Source organism: Lathamus discolor, chromosome 9 (genome assembly GCF_037157495.1).
Source record: "Lathamus discolor isolate bLatDis1 chromosome 9, bLatDis1.hap1, whole genome shotgun sequence".
Taxonomy (NCBI): domain Eukaryota; kingdom Metazoa; phylum Chordata; class Aves; order Psittaciformes; family Psittacidae; genus Lathamus; species Lathamus discolor.
In genome coordinates, this window is record NC_088892.1 from 21,837,674 (window position 1) to 21,861,736 (window position 24,063).

General features: G+C 51.4%; 1 protein-coding gene across 2 annotated transcripts in view; it reads left to right on the top strand.

The window, feature by feature from the left end:
* Nucleotides 1-24,063, top strand: part of GPC3 (glypican 3) — a 137,273-nt gene that overhangs the window by 101,813 nt on the left and 11,397 nt on the right. For both annotated transcript variants that reach the window (XM_065689799.1, XM_065689800.1), the window contains exon 7: nt 9,446-9,605. In XM_065689799.1, coding sequence (XP_065545871.1) covers nt 9,446-9,605 — 160 coding nt within the window. The remainder of the gene's footprint in view (nt 1-9,445; nt 9,606-24,063) is intronic.

Here is a 24,063-nt window from a genome sequence, read left to right on the forward strand (position 1 = left end):
TTGACATGACTGATTCCAAAGGCTGACCTGTGTTTTAGCGCTCGTGCCGTTGGAGCACGTGCTGCGAGAGATGGCCATTGCAGCGTATAAAGCTGCGAGCAGACGGGGAAGGTTCGGTTGCCGCAGTATTTATTGCCTGTGGCCTCACTGCGCTGCATTGTAAAGGAGCAATGTTTAAAAGCAGCAAATGTGCTCGGCCGGCCTTTCTGAGGACGCGTGTGAGAAGATGCTGTCTGGTGAAGCACAGTCAGCAGTGGAGGTGGGAGGCAGGAGGCAGAGGACGGGTACTGGAGCCATCAAGAAACACTGTGATGGGCAGGAAGTTGTCTTTTTTGGCAGGACCCCTCGAATGCCTCCTGCCTACGAGCGGGGAAGGAGTTTGCTGACCTTTATGTGCAGCTCCTACACGCTGAGGGTGAGACTCTTGCAGGTGTGTTTCAGGGCTTCCTCCGGGAGTGTTGGCTCGCACTGGGGGAGGGTGTAAAGTCACCAGCTTCAAACCTAATTTAAACCCCGAGCAGCTTCAGCTGCTCAGTTGGTGGCTGTGGATCCGTGTGGGAGAACCGCGCCGGGCAGGGCTCCTCCTGCCTCCAGCTCTGGAGAGCTGAGGTTGAAGGGTCTGTTTCTGTGGGATGCAGTGTGTGTCGGTGATGGGGTTTACCCCGGTGTATGAGCAGTGCCCGTGCCGGAGGCTGAGCATTTCCTTATCCGGTTTGTAGATCCCTCCTAGGTGCCAGTATTGCCCCTGGGAAAGCTGTGTCTGGGAAGCTGAAGTCTCTCCTGTTTGGGTTTTAGCAGGCAGCAGCCACTCTGAATGCAGAGAAAAGCTTTGACCTTGCCCAGGAGCCAGCCCAGCCATCAGCTGGACATTAGGGACCATGGAGCTGGAGAGACCCTATTCCAGGATTGCTCCTGGTCTGACCTGTTGCAGCTGGATGCCTGTTTAAAGTGCATAAATACTTGCGACAGCAGAGCCTGGGGCTCAGCTCTCCCTGCTCCAGCTGGGCACCCTCCCCAGCAGCACCAGTCTCATCCTGCCTGCAGATCAGACCCTGGATCTGTTCTCCATGCAGGAATGAGCAGCGGCTGTTGGGTGGCAGAGGTGGCCACGGGATGCTGGAAGCCTCTGGCACCCCTCAGCTCCCATGGAGAACATCCAGGGCTCAGCTGGGTACAACCTGCCCTGGTGAGGTGGCCATGGGTCCTCACGGACTGCTCACCCCTTCCTGGCGGACAGGTCTGGGGGGTGTTTGCCTCCTCCTGCCTGATTGAAGTCCCTGGTGATATCGGTCTCAGTAATCAGCCTGGCACTGGGTTTGTCTTGTCTGATAAGGGGTGACTGGCTTTATGAGGCAGTTGTTCAGGCCCCTGTGACAGCTCCGTGGAGCTGGGGACACTCAGCAGAAGTGCTTGACGCTGCTGTTTGGGATCCCAGTGTCTTGGGGTGAAGTGAATGTGGAATTAAAGGGAGAAAGAGCAGCCCTGAGAGCGCAGAGTGATGGGCGCTGCTGCTCGGGCAGGAACCTCTGTGGAAGGCTCACAAGAAGACATGGCTGGAGAAGTCCCTCTCTGCTGGGGGCTCTTAGGGAAGGAGGGAAGTGGTGGGGATGGATTTACCTCTCATTTGTGCGGCAGAAGGAGAAGCGGGGAGAAAGATCCTTCCTGCCCAGCCCTCGGCTCGCTGCTTGCTACCTGGTGCCAAGGCCAAGATGTTTGTCTCGCAGGCAGCCGCCGCTGACAGCCGGCGAGTGGCCACGTGTGCCGGAGCCTGAGCCAAGAGGAAGTGTCCCAAGGCTCCAACACGGGATGGGCTGAGGCAGGAGGCTGCGGGGACCCACTCGCTGCTGCGTTCCCTGGGCACGCTGGGCTGTGGGGCTTTCTTAATAGATGGCTCGAGGTGGTGTGAGAGGGTGCTGAGGCGCAGGCACAGGGTGCCCAGAGGAGCTGTGGCTGCCCCATCCCTGGCAGTGCTCAAGGCCAGGTTGGACACAGGGGCTGGACGAGCTTTAAGGTCCTTTCCAACCCAAACCGTTCTATGATGCTTACATGTCCTCCTAGACACCTTCTTTCTAGGCCATCCCTGCTCAGATGCCTGAAGGATGGGGTGGCAGTGAGGTGGTTGATCGCTCCACCTCTACCCGTGTTGTCTTCGTGTTCCTTGTGCTCCTGTTTTGCTTGCTGTCTCACGTTTTATCTTCCGGTGACGTGCGCTTTGGGCCTTCCTGAGCGGTGTTTGGATGGCAGAGCAGGGCTCTGCTCCAACGTAACGAAACAAAATATGGAAAATATGGGTAACAGCAGTGATGGGTCCTGGCCCGTGTAGGCTCCCACACCCCTCCTTCACCCATCTGCCAACACCTCAGGGGTGGCTGCTTGGCAAGTGGAGAGATAGGTCCAGGTTCTCCTGTCTGGTGACGCAAAGCGGGCGGAAAGGAGAAGAGAAAGCAGCTGGGGCTGCTGGTAGGTGACTGAGAAACTGTGGGGAGAAGGAGCAGGGGTACAATGCCAGTGAGGAAATGGGGTGGAAAGGGGTCAAGGCAGACAGGCCTTGCAGGTAGCAAGGAAGGGAGCATCTTTGCAATGCCTTTTCCGCCATCAACAGCATGGATGTGCCTGGTGGGGACAGCTCTCCCGGTGACTTTCTTGGTTTAGTGGTTTAATCAGTGATGGGTTTCACTGGTTTTGGCGTTTGAGGGGTGCCTGTGTTTGATGGAGGTGGATGGTGGTGTAGGCAGAGATGCTGAAGGACTGGTGATAGTTTGGTCTCAGAAATGCAAAGGACGAGAAGGAGCTGTAGCAGCTCAGGGACCAGCAGCGTTTCTCCAGCATCAGCCTGGCTGTGGGGCTCAGGGGATGAGCCAGAAGCAGATGGGGGCTGCCCAGGTCCCCAGCCCTGCTTGGCACCCACCCCGGCCTGTTCCTTCCTACCACGGCACAAAACCAAGCCAGAAATAGCTGCGGGGTGGAAGGGGAAGGAACTGGCTCTAAGGTGAAGGAGCTGATCCCAAAGCCTGAGTCATCTCTTTTTCGCATGTGCCCTGTGATGAATGAGCATTTGTTCGGGTCGGGGAAGTGACACTGCCCTGCCTGGGGACAGCAACAGGAGCCATCCCTCTGCCTGCGCCGTGCCAGGGAGGGCTTAACCTCTGTGTCCACATCCACATCCTGTCCCGGGCATCGGCCTCCTGTCGCCAAAGCAGAGCGATTCATAACGGCCTGGCAGCCCCTTCTGCTGCTGAGGGAGATTTACTGGCCAGGGCAGGCCTGTTTTAATTACGGCCAGCACTGAGGGGTCTTTATCTGTCTTCCTTTACCCACTGGGATGGTGTCAGTTTTGATAGCTAATCTGGAATTAAGCTGATGATCCCTGAAGTAGGGCCACCCTTGGGCCAATAATTCACTGCTGTCACCAGCTTCTTTGTGCTATCCGGAGAGCGACCAGGAAAACTGATTTACAGGCAGCTGAGAGCATCTCCGCTGGCTGGAGCTTGTGAAGAAGCAAAGGGGGTCCTGCTGTGCTGCTAGGCCCCGAGAGATGCACAGGAAGGGCTTTTCCTGCTCCAGGAGATGGTCTTATGAGTGCCAAGAGCAGCTCCAGTGCCTAAAGGGGCTGCAGGAAACCTGGAGAGGGGCTTTGGGCAAGGGCCTGTAGGGACAGGCCAAGGGGAATAGCTTGAACCTGCCCGAGGGGAGACTGAGCTGAGCTCTTAGGCAGAAGCTCTTCCCTGTGAGGGTGCTGAGGCGCTGGCACAGGGTGCCCAGAGAAGCTGTGGCTGCCCCATCCCTGGCAGTGCTCAAGGCCAGGCTGGACACAGGGGCTTGGAGCAAGCTGCTCCAGTGGAAGGGGTCCCTGCCCGTGGCAGGGGCTGGAGCTGGAGGAGCTTTGAGGTCCCTTCCAACACAAATCTGTCTGGGGTTCCATGGTTCACCCCTTTGGGCACCCTTTGGCATGGGCTGTTGTGGAGCCCCAGAGCAGGAGTGACCCCAGTCTGGTGCATGGAGAGCACATCCTTGGGTGATTCCTTGCCCATAGAAGGTAGAAGGTGCTACCTGGGGCTTGGTCTGACGAGTGCAGCTTCAGCAGTACAAAACCTGCGATGTCTCAAGCCTCAGCACAAGGGACGTGCAGGATTTGCCTTTAGAGCAGCTGATAAAACAGCTGACGTGCCCAATTTGTTGTTTTTCCAAGCACTGAAATGACTTTTCCAGCTCCAAAGCCTGCTCCTACTTTATTAACATCTGATTAGCGATCACTCCTTGTTGTGCTGAGCTTGAAACCAGAGTACAATTAGGAACAGGTTTCTTCTCTGCCACGTCTTGTGCTGCCAAGGTGCATCCAAGTGGAAGGGCTGTTAAGGAAACCACAATATGGGTGTCCTTGTGCCAAAATGGGCTCTTCTGTCCTTGGGCTAATGTAGTGGTCAGAAGGGCAGGGAGGAAAGGGCACACGTGTGTAGAGGGAGAAGTACAGCTCCTGCTATTTACAGCTACTTTTAGAAGTCTCAAATCAACTCGTTTTCAAATGGTGTTTGATGCTTGGTGCCAGGAACATTGAGTTTTTCTGTAATAGGCGTTGTAATTGTGGCTGTTCAAGAAGGGGAAAGTTCTCTGGAGCTTGGAAAGAAGTACATGGTAATGGTGCTGTTGATGTTGCAGAGAGTTTCTGCCAGGGCATGGTCCTGTGCACCAAGGCCCCTGTCCAGAGGCAGCATCAACGAGAGCTGGGTGATAGGGAAGCAGACAGCACCAGTGAGTCCTATTATAAGGGCTGCTTAAATAATAAAGTATTTGCTAGTAAAAGATAACTTTTTCCACGCTATTTCCAGGGCTCATGAGCAGAGGAAGTGGAGAGAATCGATTCTGCTGTTGCATGCTTGTGCGTGATCAGGCCACAAAATTCAAAACACATGAGTTTGCACAGAGTCCCCAACTTCAGCTTTTCCAGTGGGCTCCTTTCCCCCCGTTCTTGCCTGTGATCAGATAATGACCTCTGTGAGCAAACCAGCCCCAGCTGTATTTCATAATGGGAATATACTTCTGTACAGTGTAATGAGCTGTTAACAGGCAACAGCATCGTGTGAAAATCTGCACATCTCCCATGATACTGCCCTCATTTAAAAGCCACCCATAAATTACTCAGTGTTGCAGATTTCAAGGTCAGGATTGCCCATAAGAGCCAAGGTTTTTCTCCCCCAAACCCAATGTTTTCAGCAGGATGGAATTTAGAATAGAAAAACCTGACCTGTCAGGAACCAGTGGGGTTCAGCGTCAGGTACCTGGAAGCATGTGGCCGGAGCACGCGGCTTGTGTGAAGCAAGGGAAATATCACCTTTGCTCCTCTCAAACTCCCTCTTGCCCGGGCTCCTGAAGAAAGGCATCCCAAGTGTTGTGGACAGTCCTTGTGGTGAGTTTGGTTGAGTTTTGGGGGGTTTCTAGCAGAGCCAGGGACTGGGTTTTACGGCTGGGTTGAGCTCCCAACTCAGCCTTGCAGCCCAGCTCAGCATCCCTGCAAGATGCCAAACAGCGCATGGACCCACGGCTGCGGATCCAGGGGAGTTTCTGCACTAAGGCACTTTTTCTGCTGGGTGGGAATATTTGGTTATTAAGCATATTGACTATTATTTTAGCTTCAAGTTCAGTCTCCAGCCTCTCCAGCTTTTTAGGTTTGATCGTATTCCAGGGGCTTACTAAAAACATGCGAGGAATTTCAGCAAAACTCTATGGAACACTTCTTGTTAAATTCTTTCAGTCAGGCAAGCTAAATTAAACGACAGCTCTGTCCACCAAAGGATTACAAATATCACTCAGCCTCCTCCCCTAAACTCATGCAGGAATTAGATGCTTTTCTAGAAGTCTTCTGTTCCCCTTTAATAATCAGTTTGCCTGTTCTCTTTACTTCGAGTATGTTGAAAAGTAACTTTACTTTTGAGTATGTTGAAAAGGAGGATTTCTGCCCTAAAGGAGCGCAGTGCTTGTAGCTCACTGTGGATATTCAATCTGAATTTGTGGGCTCAGTTTTGGGTCTTGCTCACACTGATATTTGCAATACCATGGGTGTAGCCTCCGGAATGAGAAAACAGCTCCTGTACGACAGTCCAAGGAACACAACGTTGGTTTCTTTTCAGAGACAGGAGATTAATGATGAAAAGTGTGTTGCAGCTCTCACTGTTTACGTTGAAATTGGGAAAACAAGACCAGGTGGCTGGTGGGATGGTGAGCTCGGAGCAAAGTGGTTGTAAAGAATGAGGAGTGATAAAGATTTCAACGTACAGTGGCCCGTCCAAATCCAGCTGAGTCATCCCCCCACGTTGCTGCATCTGTTTTTGTCTGGTGACTGTATGGTTATGAATAATGGTGTAAATCATGCTGGGATGCCCTAGGGGGTTTCCCTTGCAGAAAGGCTCCACGCACCGTTCCTGTCTGCCTGGGGTTTAAGCTGTAGGGAGACCACAGGACAAGCCAAGCAACACAGATGGCTGTGGACACCAGCCAGGGCTGCCTGGGGTCCCTCGGACTGATGCCTTGATGGCTGATGTGGCAGCAGAGGTACTGTGGCACTGCCCACCCTACCTGGGTGGAAATAAAACCTATAAGAGAGACCTTGAAGCAGCTCCAGTGCCTAAAGGGCTAAAGAAACCTGGAGAGGGGCTTTGGGCAAGGGCCTGTAGGGACAGGCCAAGGGGAATGGCTTGAACCTGCCCGAGGGGAGACTGAGCTGAGCTCTTAGGCAGAAGCTCTTCCCTGTGAGGGTGCTGAGGCGCTGGCACAGGGTGCCCAGAGAAGCTGTGGCTGCCCCATCCCTGCAGTGCTCAAGGCCAGGTTGGACACAGGGGCTTGGAGCAAGCTGCTCCAGTGGAAGGGGTCCCTGCCCGTGGCAGGGGTTGGAGCTGGAGGAGCTTTAAGGTCCCTTCCAACCCAAACCAGGCTGGGATCCATGATTTTATGCAAACATAAAATAGCGGGGCCGAGCCGTTGGAGCTTGTAGTCAGGAGCAAAGGAAGTTTCTTACTATAGCGGTTGTGGAGATGGGAGACGAATGCCCTGCAGACACCTCAGAGATGCGCGCGCGTACTCGAACTCCCACAATTAGTGCTGTAGTTTACATCGGGTACCTTACAGTGTATTTTTGCCATTATGGTTTAGCAAAGAGTAGAAGATACAACTGTAAATTCTTATGGCTGGATGAACTGTGATTAAGTTAAAGTTATCTCTCTGTTGCATACTACTTTAGTGATCACCAGACTATGTATTTTCCTGCCTCTTACCATAGGCTTTAAACCACAGGACATGAATAAACGGTAATGTTAGGGTACAGTCAGCTCTGCTTGCTATTTAAGGATGGGCAATCTATGTTCAGTCCACCAAACATCATTCCATAAAGCGCGCAGACCATCAGGGAGGTTGTATAATGGTCAATGTGCAGGACTGTGGCTGCTGCTGCAGCCAGAGTTGAGGCATCCAACAGCATTCCTGGGTCTGGAAGCACCACCAGAGCAGGGTGGGATTTGCACCACACACCAGGTCTCCTGCTAATGGTGCCGGTAGGTTTTGTGTCACAGGCTTCACTTCTCCTAGAGCCAACTGAACCTCCCTGTGGTTGTCAGTAGCCGGGGAGCATGTGGCCAAGGATGGAGCCTTGTCCTGGAAAAGGAAGGGGCAACATGGCACGGGGATGTCACGTTCACTCCATCCCAAGTCGGGGCCCGTGCGGCATTTCTCAGACAGTTCCTGTTTTATTGTTTCTACAAAGGGGGAGAAACGAAGCTGCTAATTTACGGCATGCCAAGAAAAAAGTAGGACCACAAGAAATGCTCAGTAACTTTAATGCTGGAGAACACACAATTGAAAAATCCTGATTTTCCCTCACCACCCGCTGAGTTTATTAAAGCTGAAAATATCCCAAAGCTTAATTCTCTCTGCCAGAAAGTTGTTCTGCTGCTTTGGGTATGGAATGAAAGTTGTGCTGCTGAGCTGCACAGTGGGGTCCAGGCTGGCTTGCTTCATGCCTTGGATACAGAGGAGCGAGCATCTTGCAGAGCATCCTGCTGCTGACCGGCTGTGGTCCCCTTCCACCATGACAGGCTTGGTTTTAGAGCAGTGGTGCAATGGGGCAATGAGTCTGAACTGGTGCTGTGAACAGGGAAGAGCTTCCTCCTTATCTCCAACCTGAACTTCCCCTGTTTCAGTTTGAACCCGCTACCCCTTGTCCTATCACTACAGTCCCTGATGAAGAGTCCCTCTACAACAGCCCCGTAGGCCCCTTCAGACACTGGAAGCTGCTCTGAGGTCTCCAAGCAGTTTCTCCAGGCTGAACAGCCCCAATGTTCTCAGCCTGTCCCCATACGGGAGCTGCTCCAGCCCCTGCTCATCCTTGTGGCCCTCTGAGTTTTGGGGAGCTGAGCTGCATTTTGCTCCCTGCCACGGGCGCAGGACCCAGCACGGTTGTCGCGCATGCCAAGGAGGAGTTTGCCACATTGTTTGCTGCGGGCAGGGAACCCAAAGGGGTCTCACATCCAGCCATTTGGTTTTCATTACGTTATGCTCCTCTAATATAAACACTGAGGTATGTGGACATTGCCGTGGACAGGGCGAGCCAGATGCCGAAAGCATTCCTCTGAGGCTGTATAAACTTCAGCAGCTAAAGACTGGAGAAACCCTTTTCTGAGGCTAATAGTTTAAAAATATAACCTAGATTCCAGATATTAAAAAATGCCTTGGAAGGCACGGGTATTGCTGCAAGAGATGGAGCTCCCTAACCCCTGCACTATGCGGAAAGCTCCCATTTTGCAATATCTGCTCTTCCTTATCCTTTTCATTATTTAGGTTTTGTTCCATGCTGGGATTAAATTCGAGCAGGTTTTTAATAGCAGAGGGGTAGTGAGAGACATTTTCGGCATATATTAACTGCCTGACTCACGCTTTTCCAAGTGGAGCTGGGTTTATGATGAAATAGCTGCCTGCTTTCAGCAACGGCGAAATGGGAAAAGGCAGCGGGAAGAGGGAGCCGATGCCTTAAAACGTGCCTAATCCCTCTGGATGCCGTGAAGGGGCAGCGTGGGGTGCTCCCACCCGTGTTTCCTCTTGGCACTGTGTTTTGCCCCATCTGGCCTATCTTTGGACATGTGTTTTGTAGCCAGCTCCAGTGCTGCGGTCTCGTAGGCTGGTAGAGGCGCTCCAGCTCATGCAGTGCTTGCAGAGCAGAAACCAAAAGGCAGAGTTATTCAGTGTGGATTTTCCTCCTCCTTTTGTTTCTTCCATTGTGGTTTTGTGTGCAACTTTGTGAATGAACCTGAGCTCATCAGTGCTTTGGTGTGTGGAGCAGCATGGGGTCCTATCCCACTGTTCTGGCTCCACTGGCCCCCTCTTGTCCCCCAATCCCTGGGATGAAGCGGGAGGGGAGGTGGATGGAGGCTGTTGAATGACTGTGGCACCTCTTGTCTTTCAGCTGCTCAAAGGGATGGCTTTGCCCCGCCGAAAAGCTCCAAGCAAAACCCCGGAGAAGGAGGAGGAGGAGGAGAGTGGCGACTGCGATGATGAAGATGACTGTGGCGGAGGCTCTGGGGATGGAGAGCTGCGAGTGAGGAACCAGCTCCGGTTCTTAGCAGGTGATGGGGATGGTGGTCCTGCAGTGGCTGCCCCGCTGTGGGTTGTAGGTCTCGGTGATGGTGCAGGGAGCTGCTCTCGGGGATATGCTCAGTGTACCCACCACCGATGCCACGGCCCAGAGGCTGTTGATGCCCAGTGTTGTGCTGGAGAGCAAATGCTGCTGCTTTTGCAGGTTGGTTTTGCAGGGCTGTGTTTAGAGCACCCCATGGCAGAGGGTTTGAGACAGGTTGCAAACCTATGAACCATCTTCTCTCCTTCCCATGGCTGCCCTCCCTCATGGGCTTAGAGATGAGCTTTTCGTCTTTCTGGAGGGCATCAGAAAGGTGTAAGGATTGTTTGACTGCAGCCATGGCTGTTTCAGATCCAGGCTTTAGAAACCTGTGGTCATTTTTTACAGATAACAAAGGCTCGTTTTACAGATTTAGGTACTTGGCAGTGTTCAAGGCCAGGTTGGACACAGGGGCTTGGAGCAAGCTGCTCCAGTGGAAGGGGTCCCTGCCTGTGGTAGGGGTTGGAGCTGGATGAGCTTTAAGGTCCCTTCCAACATAAACCATTGTGTGGCTCTATTATTCTATGGCTACACTATTAGAAAGGTAATCTGTGGTCACCCATCAGGAGGAGAAAGCGAAGGACTGGTTGTGACTTGGGCAGTCACACGTGCTCTTGGTGTGTGCCTTCTCCCTGACCCACCAGCCACTGCCACCATCCTCCTGGCTCTGGGAATCGCAGCAGCAGCAGCATCTTGCTCCCATGAGCAAGCCCAGGCTGTGAGAGGCTGTGTCCATCATGGATGAGCGGGGTCTGCTGGACGTGGGTCTGCGGGGGGAGGCCTGGCCCAATTAATGCTGCTACACTGTGCTCTTCAAGAGACCAGACAACTGAACCTGGATAAAATCAGCTTTACAGCTTTGAAGTTTAAGAGGCAAATTTGGGCTCTTAAACGAAGCACAGATGTTTATAAACTCCCTTCTATTGGTCTGGGATAATTAAAATATCCTTAATGAAGTGAGAGGCGAAATATTAAATGCCAGTTTCATATCGAAGATTATTTACACATTATGTAAAGTATATCAAATACATAGATTCAAATATTGGGTAAGGGAAAGAAAATACTTTTTAAGCCCTCCAATCCATGTCTGAAACAGAAATATCGAATTCAGAGAAGGATAAAATGTACTTTCTTTCATCCAAAAGCTAAATATCAAAGTGTATGTTAAAGAGATACAGGTGATCCACAGCATCCCGAGTCGAGAGCACAGATAACGTGTTTCATTTTCCATGATCTCTGTGTCACACCTTTCTGCTGTTTTAAATGTGTTTCTGATTCCTCTTACAGCCTTGTCTATAATACCCTCGGTGATCTCTGAAGCCGGGTCTGTTATCCCTCCTGCTTTTTCTGTCTCTGTAGCCTCATTTAATCACTGTATTGATCTCCTCACCAACCGGCCTGTCTGGCCATTTAGACCTCTCTTGTCACTGCAGTATGTGAGCATGTAGTAAGGAAAGAGGACTTGCTCTCCCTGTGCCGCTCTGCTGGGAGGGTGTTTACTATGGGTGGGTAAATATTAACTTGAAAGCAGCAGTGCCTTTGGGGCGTTGTGTTCCTGGCAGGATCCTGTGCTCCTTTTCAGGCTCCTGAGAGCAGGAGGTTTGTCCAACACAGCTTCTAGGCACTGCCTGGCCTCAGAGGACAAGAGCTGCGCCACGGAGGCAGCCAGGGAGACTTTGTGGTGCTTCCTCACTTGCCCATGCCATAAGGCTCTGTTTTCATGTCTTGCTTTAGAGCAGCAAGGCAAAGCTGATCTGACAGTGACAGAATCCTGTTCGGTTGGTATTGGATATAAACTGTGAATCTGCTCAAGTTTTATGTTGGAAACCAGCCCGGGAAAAGTTGCTGATGGTGTGGAAATATTCACTTTGAACATTTTTGAGGATGAGGTCTCTTTTTACTTTAAAAGGGTAGTTTTCAATTAATTTTTTTCCCATCATATCATGTCGTAGCACGAAATAAAAGGGACCAGAAACCACCCCACAGCTCCCCCCTCCCCTTCCCACATAGTCTAAATTTTAGGCTAGCATGCTGGTTTGAAAGGATGCCAGGCTGGGAAATCTGGAAAGAGTTTGCAAAATGAACTTTTACATTTAGTGTGGCTTTATCTCTCTCTTTCCCAAGGTACTTACCCAGTAATAGAGGCAGCAAGGACTGGGAGTGGCTGGGATTGAGTGGCTGCTTCCCTGGGTTTATCCATACTGGATGCTCTGCAGTGTTAAGGCAGGAACATCACCGGATGAATGTGTCATAGTGCAGTGGTGAAACCCCCAAGCCCCCTCTGAGCGTGTTTGAGTGTCTCTGCCAACCCTAAGAGGTTTGCAGTTGGGGAACACAGTTTGGGTGCTTTGCTATCCTGTTCTTAGAGGCTTTGTTCAGCTTGGTCCTGTGACGGGGAGATGTCCCAAGGGTTTCCCAAGCCTTGCAGATGGACTTGGTGGTCCCCTGGTGAGGGGGAGAGGTGTGTGCATTGAGGTGGCACTGAGTCTGGTTGGTGTTGGCCACCTCTGAGGTCTTTACGTCTCTTGGATGCAGTGGGCATTGCTCCTGCTCCCTGGTGTAGGTGCTAACTGCGAGCAGCTGCTCCGTCCTGGCCTCGCTGAGATGTCCCCTCAAAGGTCTTGAAAATGCAGAGATGAAAAAGAGCAAAAGAAAGGAAAAAGTCAGTCTCGAACACAGCCTAGTTGTGATTTATCGCCTGCGGTATCAAATGTAACCTTTGTTTCCCATTTCTAATGAGCTTGCAATAACTGGACAGTCAACTTAAACTTTAATGATTTAAACATACTTGTAAACTGTCAAGTCCCAAGTTTGTCAGTGACTATAAACATATGGTGGTGAGCCCTATATGCTAATAAATTCATTATTACATTGCCCCAGTGGGGAACATGGAGATGGCAGGCTTTTTTTTCTGATAGGTCTTTTGTTGTTTGTCACATCTGCAAAGTGTTAAGGATTTTGAAGGCAGATAATGTTTGTTATAAGGGGGGGGGACGGGGGGGGACAGGACTGCAAACCTCCCAGCTCAGAGAAGGGCACATCCTGTTGGTCAATGGAGCACCCGGACCCTGCAGCTCTAAAAATAGAGCTGTGTCCATCCATCCACACAGAGATAGTTTTGCCATACCGATGGCAAATCATGCCTGGGAAGAAATGAGAGCGTTTTCCCCCCACAAATTATGAATCAGTGCAAATGTATTCCATGTTGGTTGTCCTGCATCGGGCACCCAAAGCAAAGAGCCGTGGGTGGCTGGCACTTCCCTGCCACCTCAGCCAACCACCCATGAATTAGCTCAGCTCTGTTTTCACTCAGATGACACTTACAACCATCGAGCTTATTGCCAGGAAGGCTATAAATGAAGCTGGAGAGGCTCCTGTGCTGGGTGGATGGCTCTAGCAGGCACTGGGGTGAGGAGATGCAGGCTTTTTGGGGGGCGGGTTGCAAAGGTGATGTGGTCCAGCTCACCTGTGAGGGGATGCTGTGCTCCTGGGCATCGCACAGACTTTGCTAGGAGGAAAAGAATCCTTTCAGTGACTGGAGCATCACCCAGGGAATGTTGCGAGCAGTCAGCAACCCGGGGGGAGTTGGGAGGACAAGGGGAAGATTTACCCTTCCAACATATCTGTGTTAGGCAGTAACAATTGTCTTGGGAACAGATGGATTTGGCAGAATTAAGTAGAAATAGCTTGTCCTGGGAAGGGAAGTTGGCCTCATCCCATGAGATATGTAAAGATAGATGTGTGCGATACATAAAGATTTTGCTGCAAGTTTGTGTGTGTAAAACAGCTCCCCTGCCTGGCTGCTGCTGCTGTATAACCTGCACTTGGCTTTGCCTTTCTGCTCGCCCTTGGTTATTTCTAAGGGAGAGAAGGAGTTTGTAGTTACAGCCCCAGGGACAGCCCTGGGTTTTCTGCACCCTGCCCGTGTGATGGGTAGGCTGGGATTCTGTGCTGCCTCCCAGCAGCCCAGCCATGCCCAGGTGCTGCTGGAAAGTCAAGATGAGCACAGGAGATCTGGAGAGACCCCCCTCTACTGTACTCCATTCAGCTCCGAGGCCTCCAAGAGGGATGTGGAGCTGTTGGAGTGAGGCCAGAGGAGGCCATGGGGATGCTGCGAGGGCTGGAGCAGCTCTGCTCTGGAGCCAGGCTGAGAGAGCTGGGCTGGGGCAGCCTGGAGAAGAGAAGGCTCCTGAAGGGAAGACCTGAGAGCAGCTCCAGTGCCTAAAGGGGCTGCAGGAAACCCGGAGAGGGGCTTTGGGCAAGGGCCTGTAGAGACAGGGATTGGGGTATGCTGGGGCTCACTCTGTGCATGTGCTGGAGGACAGACCAACAGCAGTTAAAGCGTTTACAAGATTGTGTCTTCCCACTCTTTATCACGGTGATCAGTTCTCTGCAGATAGCTTCAGGCCATCTCCTGACAGTGCTCTGCTCCATGTAGTGCTGGTGTGGGGATGTTGCTCTGGCTGCTGAGAGAGATGCTCTCAAATACCTGCTTGACTTCCCAAACACCCCTTCCGCAGGTGGAAAATGTCCTTCCCCTCATTCCCGAGTGGATTTGGCTGGCTCGAGGCCATGTGGCTGCGTGCCTTCCACTGCCCAGCCTGCAGGCTTGGTTTGTCCTGCTGGAAACGATCAATATCTATTGCGTGTGGCTCTGCCCAGCCTTCAGCAGCGGTGCCCTGTGCTTGGCTCTTGTGTCGGTTTGATGCAGCATCTTTCCATTGGTTTTTTCCTGTTTTACTAAAAGCTTTGGGACTTTAAACTCTCATTTTTGTAGCAGTGCCTTTTATATTTGACTCTTCATGTTTGTTTCCAAAGAGGGTGTTTGGAATGCTTGACTGAAGCAGGGATAGCAGAAACATGCTGTTTTACAAGACAGTCATCCTGTCCCAGGGTGAAAAATGACAAGGCCAAATGTCAGCTAGTTTATCCCGACGGAAGAGATGGAATCGTACCAACTAAAACCACGCAATAACTTGATTCCTGTGTTTCTGTTTCAAGTGTCTGTGTTTGTTGAAACGTCTCCTTTTAATGAAGATTTGGTCAGAAGTCAAGAATTCTTTGTTACTGACCAAATACAAGCTAAAAGATGGAGAGGGGGTCACATGAAGCAGTGGGATGGAGCTCTTAATTGAGTGGCAAGTTCATTAATTCACTTTTGACGTCAGCAAAAATGATCTAGTGTTTCTTTATTGACAGACTGGGAGATTATCGTGCCTTTCAGAGATGAGCTGGTTCCCAGCATCCCTCAGCTGCTGTCTGTGCTGCTGTGGCTCTTCCAGGCCTCGCACTGCACATAATGCATACATTGTGAGGGGTTCTTGTAACTTCTGTGCTGTGGCTTGCTGTAAATCCCCAGCTGAAGAACTGGCATTTATCTATTCTAATGTTTGCACTTTGAGAGAAGCTACTCATATGCAACCCCCATCTATGAAATCAGCAAGGAAAGCCACTGGGCATGTTAATCCCATGCTCCTAGTTTTCTGGTTTCCATTTTTCATTGTTTTTAGCAGCTTTTCCAGTGTTGTGCTCAAAGGCTGCAGATTCAGGTCCCTCTGAGCAATTTGTATCTGGGATGTTTAGGGTCCATTCTGACCCAAAGCAAAGAATGATGTGCAAGTTCTTATAAAGCAGGATCATTGGAGGGCGTGTAAATCCCAGGTATCCTCATCTCCGTAAGTCATATGCATCACATTCCCAGTGTGAGCAGACATTGGCCTCAGTCCTCTTTTTGGAAGCCAAGATCAGTGCAGATGAGGCTGGTTCTTGGGCTCAGCATAGGGTGACTGGATGAGGTTGAGGGGTTGGAGGCACACTGAAGGTCAGACAGAATGATGCTTCTGCTCCTTTGAGAATCTGGGACTTCTATCAGTCCCAGATGTTTCTAATGCCAGTCTGCTGGCAAAGGGTTTACCCTCTAGTCGGGCTGTGAGTTTGAATAATAGTTTGTGCATGAAGGAGATCCTTTTAACAGTGTAATTTGGGAGCTGATGCAGCTTTCAATTGTCACCAAGTGCAGCATTTTACACGACTGAATGCATCAAACCAATTTCAAGCATGCAAAAATCTGCCCAGTTGCAGCAGTGATAGTCACAGTTATCTTTAAAGGATGATCGATCTGGTTTCAGTGCCTGAAAACACAGGAATTCTTCCAAAGCTGGGAAACACAATTCCCGGCTTGGCTACAAACCTGCTTTTCTTTTCTTGTTGTGAGTGACAAAATAGTTGAACTGGGTTTCTTTTTAAGGGATCACAATAAAGAAATATTTCAGACAGGAGCAGCCCAGGTGCTACTAGCTAATGGACCAACAAGATAACCTTACACTGATAGTCAGGGCATCCTATCTGTGCAGGTTGTTGTACAAAGAGAGGTTTGTCTGTGAGCCTGATAACAATATAACGTGTTGATTGACTTTTCCCATAGGAGAGGGTGCCCCTTTCATGAGTGGCTTGGCTTTTACTAATACCTGACTGCAGGTAAGCTGATAAGAGCGATTACGGGGATGTAATAAATGAGGCTGTAGGGTGCAGCCCTGCTCAGCCTTGCAGGAGAGGGTTCTGGCCCTGGAGCATGTGCCCAGCACTGGTGTTGGTGTGCCAGCACTCGGCTCTAAAACATCACAGGGACACCATCCACTGCCACAGGGCACCAGAGAAGCTGTGGCTGCCCCATCCCTGGCAGTGCTCAAGGCCAGGTTGGACACGGGGGCTTGGAGCAAGCTGCTCCAGTGGAAGGGGTCCCTGCTCGTGGCAGGGGTTGGAGCTGGATGAGCTTTAAGACCCCTCCCAACCCAAACCAGTCTGGGGTTCTATATCTGCTTATACTTCAGGTGTCTTAGACCACCTGGGCACCACTAAAGGGCAGCAGACACAGGCCAGCACTATAACTGAGCTGCTGCTCAGTGGTACTACTGAGAAACCACAGCCACCAGCTGAACACCAGATTGGGGTCAGCAAGATCGGGATCCTTTGGCACACACCACCGTGATGCTGGGCATTTGGCTATGGGTAACGGCAAGGATTGAACAGGAGGAACATCACACAGTGAGTACACCCAAAGGTTACATGCAAAGACCCAAGAAGACAAAATCACCGAACTAAGGTCCATCAAGGACCATTTAACACAGCTTGGCTCAGGAGGAGCTTGACATGTGTCTGCCCAAAAAGTGGTTTGGGGAAATAGAACTAAGTGAATAACAGGCACAGCTGACATTGGACCAAGTGGCCCTGTCTCACTGAAAGTGGGCTGGGATCTCAACTGCGCCTGCTCTGTTACCATCCAGCATCTTGCCCTGAAGGAGATGTCCAAAAGAAAAGATGGTGTTTAGGTGAACCATGGAAGCCAACACTCCCTGGAATACTGCTGGGTACAACTCTCAGAGCACTCTTGAACCCTAAAGGAAAGCAGATGGGAAACGCTGAAGTTCTCCGGTGCTGCCTTAAAACTCCTGCCCTCTCCATTCCCCTGTTCAAATGTGAACCAATATGTTTGTTTTTACGCAGGACATTGTGGCAATGACCTGGCAGGGCGAGTTACAGCATTGCATTATGTCCCCAACCAAAGGCTCTGGGGAGCTGGTGTTTACTTAGATGTGGTTGAATGAGAGCTCTTACAGAACAGCAATCTCCTTGCCCAGGATCCAACAGGTTCCTTCTTGCTGCAGACAGCGGCACTGCAGTCTTGAAAATGAGTTTTTACATGTTTCCATCAGTATAAGCATATGTGTCTATACACTCCTCAAGCCTGATTAAATGAGGCTGTGACTTAATACCTGGAAGATGTCTGCATCTTTGCAGACAGTGGTGCTCCCTGGAAAGCCATGGGTTGTAGCCTTGTTGGAGGAAGAGACTCTCATCTGAGATGAAGGTCTCAAAATGACATTAACGAAGAGACCATGCTGGATTTGTGCACAGGCCTGATCCTGGAGCCCAGTGCTGGTGGGTGATGGTCTCCAGCAGAAGGAAACACAGACCTGTACAGAAAGCAGTCTGTCTTTTTAGCCCTTGCCAGAAGGTTATCGGAAAGAGGGAGAAGGATGCTCCTCCGGAGACATCTCTCAGGACTCAGTGTTTTTAATCCACATTTCTGTCTCTCTGCTCCCCACCCCTTGCTTTGGAAGTGAAAATAGTGTGTGTTTGGCTCTGGCCTGCAGATCACTCATCAGTCAGTGTATTACCAGGACACGATCGGTTACTGAGTCAACACTGCTCTGTGTGCTCCAGAAAGGGATTCATCACCCGGCAGGCAGAAGCTCTCCTCGACTGTGGCGCATTAGCCCTGACCTGTGTGCGCACATCTGCCACAGTAACATGAACTGAACCAGATGTGTCCATGGAGCGCTGCCTCCCCCATTCCCAGGAGGAGCTCAGCCGATCCCTGACCCCTTGTGTGGCTGAGAGCGGCAGGGGAAGTGTCCTCCTTCCCAAGCAGTGGCTGCTGGGGGGCTGTGCGCTGCCTTCATCATCCATCCTGGGGCCTTGAGCACTGCCAGGGATGGGGCAGCCACAGCTTCTCTGGGCACCCTGTGCCAGCGCCTCAGCACCCTCCCAGGGAAGAGCTTCTGCCTTAGATCTAACCTAAACTTCCCCTGTTTCAGTTTGAACCCATCACCCCCTGTCCTAACGCTACAGTCCCTGATGAAGAGCCCCTCTCCAGCATCCTTGGAGCCCCCTTCAAATACTGAAAGCTGCTCTGAGGTCTCCACGCAGCTTCTCTTCTCCAGGCTGAGCAGCCCCACTTTTCTCAGCCTTGGTACATGATGTGCTCCAGCCCAACCGTTTAAGGCAGGTTGGAAACTTTCTGATGGGAAGACTTCGTTCTGCCGAACTCCTCTCTGCTGGATCTGGGATGCAATGAAGGCCGCTGGGCTTTTGGATGGGCCTGTTTTGTTTTGGAACTCAATTAAGACATCTTTCCCTACTCCTGCAGTGGGAAAATGGAGCTACAGCCTGACTGCCCGTGCCACAAGGTAACGCCGTCAGCTTCGCTCCAGCACGGCTTCTGGTCTGAAAGTCTGTTTCAGATTATGGGTTTAGTTATATCACAGGAAAAGACGAAATGCAAGTGGATTGATTTGACTTTGTTGCAGTGGTATGTTCACTTGCCTTATTGTCAAAACCAGCACAAAATCTGGATGGGTTTTGCCTTTGTTCAGCTTTGGAGCAGTAGCACATTCCCCCTTTTCTGCGGGAATGGAAATCTGGCATCTTGACCAGCTTCTCTTGGTTCAGAAAATGCCTTCAGTGACATTTAGGGATCTTCAACAACCTCTTGCTGTCTGCTCCTGCTTTTCCTGCATTCTGCTTCCTGCAGGACCTGTGACGATGCTCTGCCTTTCCCTCTCGTGGCATGCTGGGTCTGCACCCACTGCAATCTTGAATGCAAACCTGGCAGTGCCTTTTCTTTCCACACCTTCCTTCCTCCAAGAGCCTTTCTTTGTATCCTATCTCCAAGCAGCCAGGAGCCAGGGCCCAAAGCACTACATTGGGTCTGACTCTCGGATGCTGAAAGACCCTGTGCATGGCTGCGTACCCAGGATGCTGCTGCATCCCTTGACTGGCTGTCCCCTTGGGGGTTATACGCCGTGACGTTAGGTGTTAGTTAGACATGAGACATGGGGCAGCTCTTCCCTGTGAGGGTGCTGAGGCGCTGGCACAGGGTGCCCAGAGAAGCTGTGGCTGCCCCATCCCTGGCAGTGCTCAAGGCCAGGTTGAACACAGGGGCTTGGAGCAAGCTGCTCCAGTGGAAGGGGTCCCTGCCCGTGGCAGGGGTTGGAGCTGGAGGAGCTTTGAGGTCCCTTCCAACCCAAACCAGGCTGGGATTCTGTGTGCAGGGATGTATGTACTGTGGGGCAGGTACTGCTGGCTGCCATGGGACCTCAGCTGGACACACTGCCAGGGCCTCTGTCACCATCTCAGCCCAGTGCAGCAGTCCCAGCAGAATTCCTAAGCTGTAATTATACCTGCAATGTGATACACATCCTTTTTCTCTCTCTTCCCCCACCCCCCCTTTTTTTCCTCCCTCCTTCCTGTTTTAATTCAGTATCTTGAGTCTGTGTAAAATTGTTGGACTCGGAGCTATTTTGGAGTTGCTTGTGTCCCATGGATACTGGAGATGCTTCCTGTATGGGGAGGCAGACATCTGCTGCAGCCTGTTTTCGGACTCCTCTGTGTTAGGCAGGCTGCAGTTGGCAGGTGGGAGCTGGTGGTTATTATCAGAGTCTGAGTAATATCCTCTGCCTCCCCGATAACTGCGCCGGCTGCTCATCCTCTTCTGGTGCTCTGGAGATCGTTGCAGCCAAAGGGAAAGAAGTTGTGTGCTCCCCAAAGTGGCTGCAGAAAGCAGCCTGCAAGAGCTCTTCCTCTTCCGTTGACCACATAAATCATCTGTTAAGGCAAGTGCAGGGAATGTGCACGAATGCATTTCTATCTGAAACAATCTCCACTCCCCTTCCCTCTAAAGGGAAACTTCCCCACTCGTGCTCTCACTTGTCAGGGAGCATCTGCTGTGCTGCTGTCGCCTTCCATTTCCCTTCCTGGCACTTGCAGCTTCATTTCTTCTGTTGCAAAGATGAAAAAAGGGTCAAGGTCCAGAGGAGACCACGGAGCTGCTGCGAGGGCTGGAGCAGCTCTGCTCTGGAGCCAGGCTGAGAGAGCTGGGCTGGGGCAGCCTGGACAAGAGAAGGCTCCTGAAGGGGAGACCTGAGAGCAGCTCCAGTGCCTAAAGGGGCTGCAGGAAAGCTGGAGAGGGGCCTGGGACAAGGGCCTGTAGGGACAGGCCAAGGGGAATGGCTTGAACCTGCCCGAGGGGAGGCTGAGATCTCTGGTGGGACTTTCCTTGCCTGGTTCTGATGGCAGTCAGAAAGCTTTATACTGGGGGGTGCAGGTGTCCAGGGCAGTTGAGGTCTTGCAGCTCTTGTAGGGATGGAGGTCCTGATTCTGCCCTCTCCGGGCACCTCCTTTCTGGTTTGCTTCCCCTTTCCCACCCCTCATTTGCTTTATTTACCCCAGAAGGTTTGGGGGATGCTCTCCAGCCTCTCGGAAAACAAAGGTGAATGGTTTCTGCTGTGCCTTAGACCAGTGCCCCAGGTCTGCTGGCCCTTGTGTTTCAGTGACTGAATAGCCAGCTGCTGGGTCAGGTTTTGATCCTGGCACCTCAGCAATGTCTTTCCCTCTAATTTGCTTCTCTAAATGCTTTTAATGGCAGCACTGAGTTGCTGAAGGTGGCAAGGGTGGAGTGGCACCATGGGCAAAGGTAGGACCGGTGCTGGAGTCCCCAGCTACAAATGTCTCCCACACATAGAATCACAGAACCCCAGCCTGGTTGGGGTTGAAGGGACCTCAAAGCTCCTCCAGCTCCAGCCCCTGCCATGGGCAGGGACCCCTTCCACTGGAGCAGCTTGCTCCAAGCCCCTGTGTCCAACCTGGCCTTGAGCACTGCCAGGGATGGGGCAGCCACAGCTTCTCTGGGCACCCTGTGCCAGCGCCTCAGCACCCTCACAGGGAAGAGCTTCATCCTTCACACAAACAACTGCACTCAACTCAGTCCTTGGGTTCCTGTAGGCTTGGGCACCAGCGAAGCATCGTGCTGATACTTCAGTTTCTGCTGGGCCAGGCTCTTAATGCCATTACCAGACATGAACTGGGTCTGTCGTACTTAGTGGCCTTCATGTACGAAATCAGGCAGCAACGCTCTCGGAAGAGCAACGCTGGGAAAGGGAACAGAGCGGGCTGGAGGTTTCCAATTTCTGCCGGATCAGGCCCCTGGAGATCCGTGTGATCTGGTGCACTGGAGGCAGTGCTGTTGCAGTGACTCATAAACAGATGTGCCCAATTTACATTGCAGCTTAATACCTTTGTTTAAAAAAGCAGTGTTTTTTTCGAGACAAATGTGTTAAAGCAGATGTTTCCAGTAAAACAAAGACTTGTGTGATTTACAAACAACTTCCTACCGCCAGAACTCATTAGAAAATGGGGGGTGGGGGATAAAGGAAAAAGGGCTCTGTGTATGAACAAAAAGTTGGAGTCCCAAAATAAGGACATAGCAAGGAGGTATTTCCACACATTGAACCAAAAGAACTGTGCTTGCGTTGTAAAGCAGGAGGTTTGAGAGTGACTTCAGTTACCAGTAGCAGTAAGACTAACCCTGACCAGTTGTGTGCATTAAGGAGCAGAAACCAGTCTGTACAAATGCTTAACCAGCTCCCGTAGGATATGAGGTAACTGTGGCCATGGTGTGGGATTGCCCAGAGGTTCTGAAATCACTTCCATCCCATTGAAATCTACCCTGGAGGATTGCACTAACCCTAAAGCAAAAGCAAACCGATGCACCCCCTATAGCAAGCCCTGCTCCAAGGAATCCCTACCTGGGCATCCCCCCACTGCATCCCATCGCAGGATGGGATGCACAGGGGGATGCTGTCTCTGTCTTGACCTGCAGCTCAGGCTTTCAGGCTCCAGGGTGCCTCAGTATGGCTGTGCCCATTCACCTGCTCCTCGCAGGTTTTGGGAGGCAAAGGCAGGTTCGTGCTGAGAAACTCTGGTCTCTATGGACCCACTTTCTGCCTGGCTGCACTGCGGGGCTGCCAGCACTCACGTTACACACAACCTGACACCCCATGTGGCCCTAATGGGTTTCCCAGGCTGCAGCTGCAGTACAGTGACCGGGTTTTGGCAATCCCCCTTTGCCTTGCACGGGTATCATGGTTTTTTATGCACTTGTCACCTACTTCATCCAGGCTACTTTTGCTAAAGAGACAGCGTCAGATGTTTGGGGGTTGGCAGGCTCGTCTAAACCCATCCTTGCTTGGTACCTGTGGCCAGGGCAAATGGCTCAACCAACTTCTACAAGAACATGAAGGCATCCAGCAAGCCTGAATGGAGCAAAACGGGTTCAGAGGGGGGTTTGCTGCTGTGCTGGAGCATCGCAAGAGAGGCCTCTGGAGAAACCAAGGTTGTGGCACATGAGGAAAAAGCAAGGATGATTTAAGGAGCTTCTCGGCACATGGATGCGGGATTCTCATCAGGGCTGTCAAGGTCATCATTGGGAAAAATGACCACTAATGGCAGAGACCTCTTGAGGTGTCCTTAGGAATAGAAGTTGAGAGGGTGTACTGGAAGATGGCTGTGGGGCAGGACTGTTCCTCACCCTCCCTGCTCCCTGGTGTGTCTGGTTTTCGTGGCCTGTGTCTCGCCATAAAGAGCATTTTCAGAGGAAAACCTTGATGGCTTCACAGGGGAACTTGCTGGGACGTGTCTGGGGGAATTAAAAGCATCCAAGGAGGAGAAGGCCACTGCTGTGGAGCAGCTTGGGGCAGTCAGGTGCTTGTCCCAGCTCACCCATCAGTGCTCATGAAGCCTCACTGAAACCTCAGCTCAGTGTTAGCTACTAAGTGAATGGAGGCTATGCTCAGGGACTGTGAGGCTTCGGTGCTTAATTAATCTGCAAAGCAGAGGATATAATTAATGCCTGCAGTGTGCTTTGAGCCCCTTGGGTGCAAGGCAGGCGCCGTGCTTTGCCTTTCCAGAGCAAAACCACACAGCTGGGTGTGTGAAAATCATCACTAGCTGGTACCATGGGCTGTGTGTGGCCATCCTGGGATGGCTGCTCATCCTACCCCAGTGTTCTGGGGTCTTTTGGTCTCTGTCGGTTCTGAGTCCAACACATCTTCTATTCTCTCCATGCTCCCCATGCAGACTGTCCCAGGGACATAGAGCTGACCTCTGTCCTTAAGAAGGGGACATCTCCATCTGCTTTCCTGGTGTTCCTACACAGGCTTTTGTACTTTCTTCCTGAAATACCTTTCTTTTTCCGCCATTTCTTCAAACAAAGAGGGGAAATCGCCACTAGTTGCTTAGTGCTGGTTTTACATTAAACCATCCTGCAAAGACTAAGCAAACTGGGTAAAAAAAATAACCCCAACAAAGGGTATATTTTGGCAGCTTAAGGAGAGCCAGGCAGATTTCCCTTGTGATAGCTCTAAAGCTTGTTTTCTCACTGTCAGCACTGATTTGGTGGGTGTTAAAAACAAAGGAGAAGCAAACAGATTGCAGGTACGGTGAGTTCCAGCACCATCAACTGTCCTGGTTTCAAGAAGATGCTTTCAAGCAAGGCTTTCAAATCCCCTCCTCGTTTCTCAGGCATCAGGTGTGGAAGTGCAGGAGTCGTTCCCCGTCACACGCCGCCCTGCCGCCGTGCTCACGCTCTGGGGGGATCTGCAGGCGTTTTACACCACTTGCCACCGAGCAGTAACAGCAATAAATTAACACTTTCAAAGCATCAATGCTTTATTCCATAGGAGCCAGGCAGGACGTTTGGAAGGGAAAGAAATGTAAATAGAACGAAATTCTTAAGCAAGATTATTGATATGACAGGACTAAAGAGCTTGGGGTTCTGTGAAAAGTGCCTC